This window comes from Aspergillus niger (assembly GCF_000002855.4).
Source record: "Aspergillus niger supercontig An11".
Taxonomy (NCBI): Eukaryota; Fungi; Ascomycota; class Eurotiomycetes; order Eurotiales; family Aspergillaceae; genus Aspergillus; species Aspergillus niger.
This window is the reverse complement of record NT_166526.1, coordinates 40,217-52,793: the sequence shown is the minus strand read 5'-3', so window position 1 is coordinate 52,793 and position 12,577 is coordinate 40,217. Positions and strand designations below refer to the sequence as shown.

General features: G+C 50.9%; 6 protein-coding genes across 6 annotated transcripts; 5 read left to right on the top strand and 1 right to left on the bottom strand.

The window, feature by feature from the left end:
* Positions 1-388: 388 nt before the first annotated feature.
* An11g00160 (hypothetical protein) lies at positions 389-881 on the top strand (the record flags this gene model as incomplete). The annotated part of the gene is made up of 2 exons (XM_059749991.1): positions 389-575; positions 622-881. 2 exons carry the CDS (start codon positions 389-391, stop codon positions 879-881), a joined length of 447 nt encoding a protein of 148 aa, XP_059605424.1.
* Positions 882-1,179: 298 nt separating this feature from the next.
* Positions 1,180-2,029, top strand: An11g00150 (uncharacterized protein; the record flags this gene model as incomplete). The annotated part of the gene is made up of 2 exons (XM_001393982.1): positions 1,180-1,590; positions 1,655-2,029. The coding sequence occupies 2 exons, from the start codon at positions 1,180-1,182 to the stop codon at positions 2,027-2,029; spliced, it is 786 nt and encodes a 261-aa protein (XP_001394019.1).
* A 1,616-nt stretch (positions 2,030-3,645) lies between these two features.
* On the top strand, positions 3,646-4,973 carry An11g00140 (uncharacterized protein; the record flags this gene model as incomplete). The annotated part of the gene is made up of 4 exons (XM_059749990.1): positions 3,646-3,788; positions 3,851-4,081; positions 4,136-4,487; positions 4,578-4,973. 4 exons carry the CDS (start codon positions 3,646-3,648, stop codon positions 4,971-4,973), a joined length of 1,122 nt encoding a protein of 373 aa, XP_059605423.1.
* A 115-nt stretch (positions 4,974-5,088) lies between these two features.
* Positions 5,089-7,040, bottom strand: An11g00130 (uncharacterized protein; the record flags this gene model as incomplete). Its single annotated transcript, XM_059749989.1, has 5 exons — positions 5,089-5,760; positions 5,811-6,469; positions 6,539-6,752; positions 6,784-6,802; positions 6,844-7,040. The coding sequence occupies 5 exons, from the start codon at positions 7,038-7,040 to the stop codon at positions 5,089-5,091; spliced, it is 1,761 nt and encodes a 586-aa protein (XP_059605422.1).
* A 555-nt stretch (positions 7,041-7,595) lies between these two features.
* An11g00120 (uncharacterized protein) lies at positions 7,596-9,447 on the top strand (the record flags this gene model as incomplete). Its single annotated transcript, XM_001393979.1, has 5 exons — positions 7,596-7,713; positions 7,823-8,092; positions 8,173-8,628; positions 8,692-9,297; positions 9,365-9,447. 5 exons carry the CDS (start codon positions 7,596-7,598, stop codon positions 9,445-9,447), a joined length of 1,533 nt encoding a protein of 510 aa, XP_001394016.1.
* A 1,250-nt stretch (positions 9,448-10,697) lies between these two features.
* Positions 10,698-11,680, top strand: An11g00110 (uncharacterized protein; the record flags this gene model as incomplete). Its single annotated transcript, XM_001393978.1, has 4 exons — positions 10,698-10,773; positions 10,823-10,908; positions 10,968-11,182; positions 11,242-11,680. The coding sequence occupies 4 exons, from the start codon at positions 10,698-10,700 to the stop codon at positions 11,678-11,680; spliced, it is 816 nt and encodes a 271-aa protein (XP_001394015.1).
* Positions 11,681-12,577: the final 897 nt, after the last annotated feature.

Sequence of the window (12,577 nt, the reverse complement as noted above, 5' to 3'; positions counted from 1 at the left end):
CTTTTGCTAGAGGTGGGCTGATCGGAGAGCAGTATGTTGGTTAGGTGTTGCCTGCGTAACGAGATATATAGTCTGTCACATCAACACAACAAATACAGGTCATTCAAATGTGAGCCGTAGTATTCACCGGCTAGCAGTCACTGTTTTGTTTCCTGGGAAAGGTGCCGAAGTAGACAGGCTATCAGTCTCTGCGAAAGATGGCGTCTGCTGCCTCGAAAATGATCAGCTATATAGCCTCAGAGGGTATCTTACCCATCAAGAGCTTGGTATTACACTTTACTACATAAGAATTAACGTGGGGCGTTTTACAGATGCGCGCCGGGTAAACGCGAGGGTAAGGGTTGGCATTAGCCTCTCGAGATGATCACGAATATTAGGTTGTCCAGACATGCTGCATGGTCGGATAAGTGTTGTGAGCATTTGTGCATCCACATATTCTAGCACCAAGGCTGAGCACATGGCAGGCATGGAGCTACGCTACTCATACAAAGCAGGGCGACTAGATGAGCGACACGATGACTCTGTCGTGGCCGTCGTTGCTGTCATTGGTTGCCAGCAACATGACACTCAGACTAGTGAGTTCCTCGGCATGAAGTAGAGTCTAGCTTGGCGACGAACTAGGTTTCTGCCAGGTTCTGAAAAGAATAGGCTATAATGGCCTGGCGTTATTGACCAAGGTTGAAGATTCAGATCAATCGGGAATCAACCCGAGATCTTGCGATCGGCCCCCGTGGACTCAAAAGGGAAAAGCGCGCTGCAAGTGCCAGGCATGCAGGCATCCATGGTTTCCTGCGGGCCTCGCGAAGGGCCCAATATGTATCTTCCCGCTCCTCTCACCACTATCCTACATCCATCATCCCCAATTCGCTAATTCTTGCTAGATTCTAGGCATCATATTCCATTCTCGCATGGTCTGACTAAGCTTCCTATCATCAGGATCAGTCCAACAAGTTAGTTTCATCCTCTGTGGGAATCGTGGGACTAGTGCGTGGATAGCCCCCAATAACGACCGCGATGCTAGTGGCATGAGGTGGAGAGACGAGTCGGGATGACCCAGCCATTCGAAACCTCGTAATTTGGTTTAAAATGGCTGTGGTCTTGACTACCCCGCTATGCCTGTCTGTTCCCAGACTTTATTTCTTCGCTCCCCCCTCCATTTCAACCAGTCCAGTCTCCATTATGGCCTCTTCCACTGTTGTCCTTGTCCCCGGTGCCTGGCATCAGCCGTCCTGCATGCGCCAGCTGCAGGACGAACTGACCAGCCGGGGGATAAACGCCACAACAGTTGCTCACCCGTCCATTGGCAACACCTCTCCGCCACTGAAGACCATGGTGGATGACAGGGCGAGCCTGCACGCCGTCATCGAGGAACTCGCGGATAAGGGCCACTACGTGACTGTGGTAGCTCATTCATATGGCGGTGCAGTTGCGTCGGGCGCAGCTGAAGGGTTGGGCGTCGCCGAGCGACGTGCGGCCGGAAAGGCAGGTGGGATTGTTATGATCGTATACCTTGTAGCCTTTGTCGTCCCCAAGGGCCAAACCCTTCTCGGGTATTTTGGTGGAGTCGCCCCTTCCTTCTGGGAATTCAAGGTTGGTTCTGTCAATTCAATTTAGCCATGATGCGCGAACGATACTGAATGGATGGGTGGACCAGGGTGACCTTATCTATGCCAACAATCCCGCCATCAGCGATCCGGCCAACCTCTTCTACAATGACCTCCCCAGCGACGTACAAGATTACTGGATCTCTCAACTTCTTCCCATGGCAGCAGCGTGTTCCCAAGTTCCCAACACTTATGAGCCGTGGAATTATATCCCATGTACTTATATCCAAGCGAAGCAGGACCAAGCTCTGCCACTGGAGATGCAGGAGAAAATGATCGCCACTATGGGGTCCGTTACGAACCTGACCCTGGACTCTTCTCATTCGCCCTTCTTAAGCATGCCCCGTGATGTTGCCGTGCTGGTCCAACAAGCAGTTAAGGAGGGGTTGGCAAAGGCGCCTGGTGTTAGTATTCTTACCGCGTAATTCCTGCTTGAGTCCGTCTTGAAGCACACATTTTGTGGACACTTTAAGAAGAGGTATCATCAACTTGACCCATGTTTAAAAAATTGCAATAACAGCAAGCATCCAAGTATTGAGACACAACTTGTCGAAATGTTTCGCAGCACTTCAGAGCACAGCACTACCTAGAATTACAGTAACGAATCGCAGCAAGGTCTTGGGATCAGCCATCCCACAATCCGCGTGGGAAAGTATTGAAGTTTCGTCTTAAGCACGAGGCAGCAGAGAAACCTGGCAGCTGGCATCATGCCGTATAGTAATCAGAAGAAACGGGGGGCTAGTGATAGCTGTACAATGCCCCTGTCTTGCCGGCTTTCGTTGAAGATATGTCACCCCGTCTGCTTGAAGGAGCCTGGCAGTGATACTCGTAGTATATTGTTTGGGCCCACATACTAGCAAAAGCACTGTTTCATCAATCGTGAACATCATACTTGTTGGCATCAACGTGATCTGACAAGAGCACCGAAGTGTACAAAGATAGTAAAGATCAAAATAAGTCGGAAAGAATGAATACTAGGAAAGATGCAACTAGACCTCGCTAGTAAGAAGGCCGCCTCTTCGAGACCCTCTGGAGGCGGTGAGATGACGATCTGAATCTGCCTCCCCGGCGCTGCCTCAAATCTCTCTCCACTCCTCCACCCTCTGCCTCTAGCCGTACCTCATTATTTGTTCATCCGTCCATTCCATGGCTGCAGATTCCGGGCAGCGCTCCAGTGGGAGTCCTCGTTTACGATCGCATCATATGGGGAACAATAACAAGACCGTCGTAGCTTGTGACCAGTGCCACCGCCATAAGCTCAAATGCTCGCCGCGATCCCAAGGATGCGCCCGCTGTCACCGTACGCCTCCACTTCCCGCTGCCTCAGCCGGCCATTTCTGAACAACCCCCAGGACTAGGGATACAGTGCACATCCAGCCGCCCGATCAAGAAACGGGGAAGGCGACCGACTAGGCAATCTCTCCCACAGATATCTCTTCCACTATCAGAACATCACTTGTCGGTGCGGCCCGTGACACCCACCCCGGCTTGTGCGTGGATGTGCTGAACCCATTGCAGTATGCACCTGATTATCCTGTACTGGACTGCCTTTGCGATCTGCAGGTTTTGACATCCGAACAGGTCACGCCCAGGTAAATCTCTAACTTCCATCGATTTCTAAGCCTGTCACACTCACCATGTGCAATAGCGCTTCCCCGCTTCAACTCTCGCGTTTTGAGGCCTGTCGTCTGTTAGAGCACTTCTATGCTTCACCCAACAGAGAATTCCATGCCTTACTCATCCGAAAAGGCAGACTCTTAGATCAGCGTGCTCCTAGGCCCATATTGCCAACCCTGCTGCTTTCAATCCTATGTACGCCTACAGACTTCTCCCGAGCAATAATCCTCCAGCCATCTTACATGATTAAGGCGTCGCTTGTTTCATGCCACCAGCGGAGCAGTCACTTTATGCATCCGAACGAAGCGTCAATGAGCGCATGGCCCAAGGACGCTATCTCCTCGACAGGCTAATTCAGCATTTTCACCCCAGGACACTACCCGATACTAACCACGTGCTCGATGATGCCTTAACGGCATTCATCATGACAAGTATCGCCCCGAGCGAAAGATCGGTCGAGTCAAGCTTGCAATACTGGCTTATATTCCTCAAATTCGTTGTTCAGAAGTTGGAGCTACACAAAGATGTACCTGATCTCAGTGAAGACGACAAAGAGGAAAGGAGAAGGTTTGTCTCAATTCCTATCACAAACACTAGACCTAACGTCGTTTATATTGAGTCCGTGACAGGCTATGGTGGGCAACTTATATTATTGATCGACATGCGGCCTTGTCATTCAATGGACGACCGCGGATAACCGACAATGAATGTCTATCTCTCCCGACTCCGCGCCCCGATCCAATATGGAATCAGCCCGGCCCGTTACTTCCCGGGTCTCAAGGGCGAAGCGCACATGAAACAGTGCTCAGCTATCATGTAGGGAACCTGGACATGCTAGGTCTCTTTCTGCCTCTGTCAAGGTAGGTCTCCTGAGATTCCCTGAGCTCAAGCCGTGGTATCTGAAGCTAGTGCAGGATACTGGGCGAGATCTTGGAATATCGCTTCCTTAGCGATCATTCAACATTTAACACATGTCATGGCCTTTTGAACACAGTGCAAAAGAATATCCTACAGAATCTCGAGATATGGTATCATTCATTTGAGGCTCTTGTGGGCTCGGTGTTCTGCGCAATTGCTGAGCCAGATTGCGATTCATTTCCGGCAGCAGACATCCCGACAGTGGCCTACTATGGATTTCACATGTACCACTGCATGTTTGTATTACTACACGGTCCTATGGACGTGGTGCGAATGTATCAAGACCTTACATGGCAGTCATCTTCCGACTTTCTGACGGCTGGCGAGCATGCTGTGGCTTGTGCGAATGTGAGTCACCCCAAATCGCATTGTAATATTTTGATAAACAGAAAGTTTCTATCGTTCCAAATACACCCTTGCTGACATAAGCGGATAAAGATTGCGCGACACATATTGCGAATCGATCCACAACTGTCTCTAATGTATAGGTTTTTCGGAACCTACTTTTTACAATCGTCTTTCATCTTCCTCATTCTGGCACAAAAGCTGGGGAAGCGATCCGACGACCTGATTCTACGCAATTGTTCGATTAACCTACAGGTGTTGGACATGTTTGTGGCAGCGACGAATATGGACTACCAACGCACGTTTGCCAAGCTCTTGCGCCGGGCGCTGTCAGTCAATATGGCTGAATCTACTGGGGATAGTGTACCCGGACAAGATCAGCCGACGCCGGAACTCACGGGCGTACCTCAATCACCCTTGGATCCAGAAATGCTTCGTTACCGCTGGGCCCCTGGATATACTGGATTGTGGGTTGGTCCAATGGGCTGAGAACAGATCAAACATGGCATCGTCCGTTCATTACTCCATTGCTGGCTCCGCGGCTATTCGGCCTACCTGGATAGTTACGAGCGGTCTAATCATTACCATTAGGGCTATTAGAGCTCTATAGAATATGGCTCGGACCCGTTATCGCTTGCATGGCCTGCTGGGCAGAACGCCAGTGTCTGCCCAGGATATGGAATCTATGCATCCTGTCCGTCCAAGTCCGGTCCGAGTCCATGTGGATCGTCGAGGTGGTCCTGTCACTGCCATAGACAGTTGCGTTGCCGGCCTGGCTATCGAGAGATGGGGCTGTGATAAACCGGATCCAATTTTCCTGAACACGGTCGACTAAGGCAGCGTTTGTCGGTGCTTTGGCTGGCAGGGCCTCGTCTGCAACACGTAATGCATCTGCGAAGCAATCATAGATATATATCAAATCGACACAGTGCTGGGCAATCCCTTGCCGAGGCCCCGGAAATGGGTTGCCCACGCTCATGCGATACGAGTGCACCGCAGTAGAACGTGTTATAGTAGGGCTTTCTGTAAGCTTATCCCTGGGCACTTCCCAATCCCTCAGTTCTTGTCTTGCACATTGCACAGGATACCCGAACTGTATATCCGTCAACAGTTGAAGCACCCGTTTTCTGAGCTCGGCTGGGGGAGTGTCTGGCTCAAAACCATACGCCTGGTATAGATCTTCCAAGAACTCCTTTGACTCCACCCCAGCAGATAGTTGTTCGCTCAGATGCTCATAATTTCTGATCCCATTTACCACGTTTAAGTGTAGAAGACCCTGTTCATTATCAGCATATGATTATAGTTAGGCATGTTAGACTGGCTGACCTCGACATCTGTGTCACCAATCAAAACCGGAATGACTCCGGCACCAGAGGCCGATGTTTCCGCAATAGGTTCACTCTGCAGGCCATCGAGGTGAACGTTCCAGCGACCATTTGGTCTTTTTGAGATGGTTAGGCCATCTTCCACTAGGGGACAGACAATGGAACCCAACTTCCCAGCCGCTTGAAGGATCTCCGCTGGCGGAAGCTTAACCATGAAAGCCATGCGGGAGATAGCATCGCCTGCGGGAGCTCCTGCATGCTGACAGAAAGCGTTCCAGCGCGCGTTGGATACGTCCATCGAAATAGGACCGAGCACACCTAGGGTTCCCGATTGAATGATTCCTCGCTGGACCAAAGGCTCGCCTTTGCCAAGAACAGCCTCCAGGACGTGAGCATGCGACGAGCTTCCGCCAGCTGACTGACCTCCAACGGTGATCTGGGTGGCATCACCGCCGAATGCCCCAATGTTCTGACGTACCCAACGAATGGCGGTTCGCTGATCGCTTAGTCCGAAATTGCACCCTTTTCTCTGACCTTCCGGTTGAGCTTGAATGATCTCGGACGAAGCCGCGAATCCAAACATGTTGAGGCGGTAGTTGATGGTGGCCACGATCATGGGAGTGCCTAGCTCAACTGATTTCTTGACGAGGCGAGCCGGATCTATTGGGGTCGATGTTGATCAGTGGTACTGTGACCGGCTACGCCAGTTTTCTCAAGCGAAGCACTCACCCCAGATCGGATCTGTTCCCGCACCGAAGCTATATGCTCCACCATGAATATACACATAGACCGGCAATTTCACTTCCTGCACGTCGAAACCAGCTGCAGCAAGGGCCGCAGCACTGGGTCTTGTGATGAACAAATTGAGACAGTCGAACTCAGACTCCGTCACGTCGGCTGGGAACTCAAGATGCGATTGGTACTCGTCGGTGTTGTTTGGTTCCTGTGGTTGAGGGCAGCGAGGACTGACACACAGGCCTGGGTGTTAGCGGGCTGTAGTCCTCCACACTCAGAAGCAAGACATGTCAACCTACCCGTTCCGAGTTGCATCAAATTCATCCTGGGGTAAGCGATCACGGAGCACTGCATGCTGCCATCTCGCCGGTACAGTCCCGTACGGGATCCCCCGAAACTCTTCGATTCCCGAGATGGGGGATTTCCTCCCGATCACCCGCTGGGGATGTGAGGGTGACGTCTGCGTTGGGACAATGACGACTACCTGGTCGGACATGAGGCGGGACGGGACGGGAGCCTGGTCAGTATCCTCGGGCACCCGAAGCTGACGCACTGCAGCAGCCATACTGTCGGTTTGAAGCAGGAAACAGGAATGAAAAGACGTTGGCAATTCCGAAAGTCATGGTCGGCGCGGCTAATGATTTATACCTGTCGGGGTCGACCATCGTGGAGTTGCATCCCGGCGGTGGATCCCCCTTGATTCCATTTGCTGTTCGCGGCTGTCCGCATCCCAAGCTAATCTGTTCCAGACCCAATCAGCATCGGCGTCCGGACCGCGCCGGTGAACTTTAGTCGGTGAATTACGCTGCCAGCATTCGGCCAATTTCCTTCTTTGCGGCTGGGATCTCATCTATTTGGTCGGCTGACAGAGCTTCTCCGCAACCCCGGCTTTGGGGACCCAAAAAAAATCTGGGGAGCAAAGGATAAACTCATCCCCAAGTTGTCTCTATATAAAAAGCCCATCCTGACAGCGCTCACTGCACAATGTCTGGCTCTCTGCTTGTGCTCTCAATTTTGCTACCTGTCTGGCTTTCTCAACCCTCTCTACACTATGACGGCTCCAATGTCGGCCACAGCTGCCGCCCGAGCTGACTGGCGTGCCATTGCAATCTGCCTGTTCATCACCATTGCAGCCTTCCAGTTTGGTTTTGACTCATCCTATTACTCTGGTGGGTTCAGAGCCATACCCCTTTCCCCAAAGAGCGACCAGCTTGAGTTTGCGAATACCCAACGCTTGGACATGTTCTGATTGCAGTATGTTAACTCACATTCCCTCAGGTATACTGGTGATGGAGCCCTTCATCAAAGCCTACGGACACTATGACAATGCAACGGGGGGCTATGTTCTCAGCTCTAGCATTCAGTCTCTCACGACCAGTATCATCAATGTCGGTGAGCTCGTCGGGGCCGTATCATCATACCTTGTCGATGACAGAATTGGTCGCCGTGGTGGTCTGTTTGTGTCAAGCACATTTGTCGTCTTAGGGGTGATCTTCCAAGTTTCTGCCGACAAGCTTGCTCTGTTGATTGTTGGACGGCTACTCCTTGGTTAGTACTCATCGGAAGACGCCCGTACCACAGCTATCATAGTCACTAATCGGTTGTAACCGTTACTAACTGATGCGCAGGATATGCCGTGGGCCTGATATCATGTCTAGTTCCGCTGTATGTAGCCGACTGTGCCCCGGCCAGGTTCCGTGGAGCTCTGGTTTCTCTCTACCAATTCGATGTTGGCCTTGGACTGCTACTGGGTGTGATCGTCGATAATGCGACCAAGAATCGGAACGATAGCGGCGCTTATCGGATCCCCATGGCGGTGCAGCTGGTCTTCCCAGTCATACTGGTTCCGGGGCTTATCTTGTTCGCCCCTGAATCACCTCGGTGGCTCTTGAAGAAGGGGAAGACGGAGCAGGCCCGTGCAGCCCTCCGTCGCTTGCACGGAAATCGACCGGACGTGATTGAGAGCGAGGTTCTGTACATATCCGGGACTATTGAAGAGGAACGCCGCGCGGAAGGTTCATGGCGGGAGCTACTCCACTGGCATCAGGACGGTCGCAAAGCATACCTGGGGATGGCACTCCAAGGTAAGATGAAAAGCCCCTTCGCCCTCCATCGTCCTCCAATACTAAGTGTCTTCTTCCCATCAGCATGGCAACAAGCGTCTGGAATAAATTTTATAACCAGCTACGGAATCGTGTTTTTCTCTGCCATTGGGATGACCAATTCATTCCTGATCCAAATGGGCCTATATCTGGTCCCCATGCCCGCGGTATGGCTGAATCAATATTGTGTCGAGCGCTTTGGTCGTCGTCCCATGCTGCTGCTCTCGTGCGTCCTCGTCGCCATGGTCCTTTTGATTGTCGGCGGGGCCGGAACAGCATCCCATAAAACTACGACTCTCGACCGATTGATCGTCGCCATGGTATACATCTACATGATCGTGTATAATCTCTCCTTGGGACCAGCTGTTTGGGTGGTAACCTCGGAAATCTCTGCCGGTCCAAACCGCAGCAAGTTGATGGCTACGTCGACCGGCGTCAATTGGTTCTGCAGCTGGATGGTGACCTTTACCTTCCCCTATCTCTTCGATAGTGATGCCGCCAATCTCAGTGCCCGAGTCGGCTTCATCTACGGTAGCTTGATGGTTGCGGCTGCCGTTTGGATTTACTTCCTACTTCCGGAGACCTCCGGACGCACGTTGGAGGAGATCCAGATCCTCTTCAAGAATGGCGTATCCGCCTGGAATTTCAAATGTATGACAAACACCCCACCCCCTTTCTTGGTATTAGGCAACACATTGACTAATTCGTCTTCCTGCAGCTTATGAGATCCCCGAAATGCCAGGTGGTTCTGTCATCGACGAGAAAAAGGAAGCACATGCTACTGAGGTAGAGGAGGTATAGAGCGGGGGTGATGGACTTGACTCACTGTGATTGTATTCTAAGTGCCGATGAGCGTATGTGTCAGACTATATATGAGGCCATTCAGTGATCAGTTCAGACCCATTTCAGTATCTTGCTTACGATCCAGCATTCCGCGGCCCGCAAATTATATATTAACTCCTTTGCAAGTTCCCAAGCACTGCATTAGCATTGCTTTAAAGCCATAAAGTCCTATTTCTAGTTACTGATACATTTCCATGTCTGTTGACCGCATCACGAAGGTGCATCTAGTGTTCCATTGCCATCATTACGATTACCTCCGTCTGGAGACTGGTTTTATTTGGGCTCGGCGGGACCTCGGATAAACGGTGTTTCTGTCCGCTACATGAATACGCGCGAACTGACGCGAACCATCATCATGGGATCAAGATAGGTTTGATATTAATTCCCAAGAATCTTCAAGGCGGCAAAATCCGACAGGGGGAGACTAGATCAAACAAGAGCGCTAGGGTGATTATCGTGATAACTGGACTTTTCAGCGTCTATGAAGAGAAATCAACCGTCGCCGACCATGGAACGACCCTTGGAAATGACATCAGCGTATAAGTTCGCTAAAACGATATTTACCCGTCCCTGAATCCCCAGGTTCATTATGCGAAGGAAACGTTAATAGCATTAGGCTCACAGTTCTCCCATGTTCTGCGACCCTGACTCGTCCACCGAGACGAGGGCGTGTTCGGATCGGCCGGTTGATGGACGGTGGCTGATTTTTGGGTCTGAGGGACATTGTTTACATGAAACCACTCATCGTCGAGAAAAGACTGCATTTATTGCTTGGCAATCGTACTTGTCGAGTTTTCTCGAAGACAACACGGCGAATTTAACCTCGGGATCAGAGCATTTTAAGTAGGCGACCCAAAAACATGGTCGGGATGTGAAACACGCCGTTGGTGCGCTGGCACAGGACCCCTGATTCAGGGTCCTCGGCATGCCACAATGCCAATCCTTAGCCCACAGTTCGTTCCCTTTCCTTGGCCCGTGGTAGGCCCAAAATGGTCCCTTCGCCCCGAGCCTCTGCTCTATATCGACACTTCTGCCTGAAACAATGAAACCAGCCTAGTTCTCTGGGCATCGGCGCACAAATGGGTTCGCCATGTGATTTTCTGAACACGTGGGTTAGACTGGAAGGATAAATTCCAGCATGGCTGCCCAGGCGGCCGCATTGATGAGTGAGGGTTTTTCTTCCCATAACGTCAGGTGAAATTACCACAATGAAGCTTCCTTACTTTCTGCTCGGGCTGGCAGGTCTCGCTGCTGCGAGCCCCATGGGACTTGCTGAACGTCAACGTAAGGAGAGATGGTCCTTTTATCTTAGCGGTCACGGCTAATCGTTTAGTTTCCGATGGCAATGAACTGCGCGATGGCTCTTGTAAGCCTATTATTTTCATCTTTGCCCGAGCATCTACTGAGCCTGGCCTGCTCGTAAGTAACATTGTCTTTCGCACCCGATCAAACACTCGAAATACTCACGAGAATTTAAGGGTATCTCCACTGGTCCTGCTGTGTGCAACGACCTCAAGATGGCCAAAGCCGGCCAGGTTCTCTGCCAGGGCGTGGGGCCTGCATATACGGCAGATCTCATGTCGAATGCACTCCCTGACAATACCTCCCCAGCTGCCATCAGCGAGTCGGAGAGCCTCTTCAAGCTGGCCGCTTCGAAGTGTCCTAACAGCCAGATCCTGGCTGGTGGGTATAGGTTAGTTGCTCTTTAATAACATCGATTCTCTCGTTACGCACCTGCTGACGTCCATACAGTCAAGGAACAGCCGTGATGGATGATTCTATCAAGCAACTTCCTGACGACGTCAAGGACAAGATCAAAGGCGTTGTGCTGTTTGGATACACCCGCAATGCCCAGGAGGGAGGTCAAATTGGCAACTTCCCCAAGGACAAAGTCAAGATCTACTGTGCCATGGGCGATCTTGTCTGTGATGGTACCCTCATCGTCACCGCCGCACATTTCACCTACGTCATGAACACAGGTGAAGCTTCTCAGTGGCTGGAATCCAAGCTCAGCGACACCACCACTTCTTCGCTGACTGGTTCCTCTTCATCTGATACCTCTTCGAGCACCTCGACCGGTGATTCCTCTTCGGAGTCCTCATCCGCAGCAGGACTGGGTGGACTGAGTGGACTTACTGGCTTGGGCTCGTCCACATCTGGTGGCTTCCCTTCTCTGGCATCACTTTTCTAATCAGCTAAAGCAAGATAAGCTAGAGTGGCCATGGTAATCATGTGGATTATGGTCACTCCTAACGACGCTCCGGACTTGGCATACGAGTTTATGAACGATGTTATGCTCCAAGTTTTACATGTTCGTACATTGACAAGCATGTCCGGATTGAGTGGAGCAGGATATATTTCGAGTTCACCAAGCAAGCTGTTCAATATCAGTTTTTCTCTCTCATGCTGTGTCATTCTACTACTTCATATTGTTTCACATGTCCCGGGATGGACTTAGAAACGCATGCTTGAGTATAATGAGCTTACTTGAACTTTTACTCCCCTTTCTTGTGTCCGTCTAAGTGGTTAATATTGCCTGCCGTGGGATCAGTCACGACGAGGAAGCGAAGTAAATGTTCGAAAGTCTAATTTTATTCTTTTGACCGTGCAAGTCCCTTTGATGCTACCACGGACCATCTTTTACATTCCAGTCAGCCAAAGAAAGCACAATAACCCAAAAGCCGTTGAAGAAGTTCGAGTATTTGAATACTCACTTGGGTGCGACACTCCTTCTCCGTACACTAATGATACCTTCCGGCAAGATTTACGGGGGAGGAAAAAGCGAGGGGTTATCTTCACTGTAAAGGTATTTCTTGATTGTTTTCAATGGAAGTGCAGTTTGAAGGTTTCTAGTTTTGGTGAAAGGCTGTCCGTAACAGTGGGTGATTCAAAGATAATTGATTGAAATCAAGAATGGAGACTGAAGGGCTAGTTTTAGCAGCGATACGAATGTGTGCTGCCTGAGGCATACTAGGAGATATCTCAGTGCCCAGGGAAGGGGAGAGATAGGCGCCCTACTATTTTCATTGCCACCTTACATGCCGCCGTAACTATATTTCCTGGGAGGGCTCCTTCCAGGAGTGGTAGT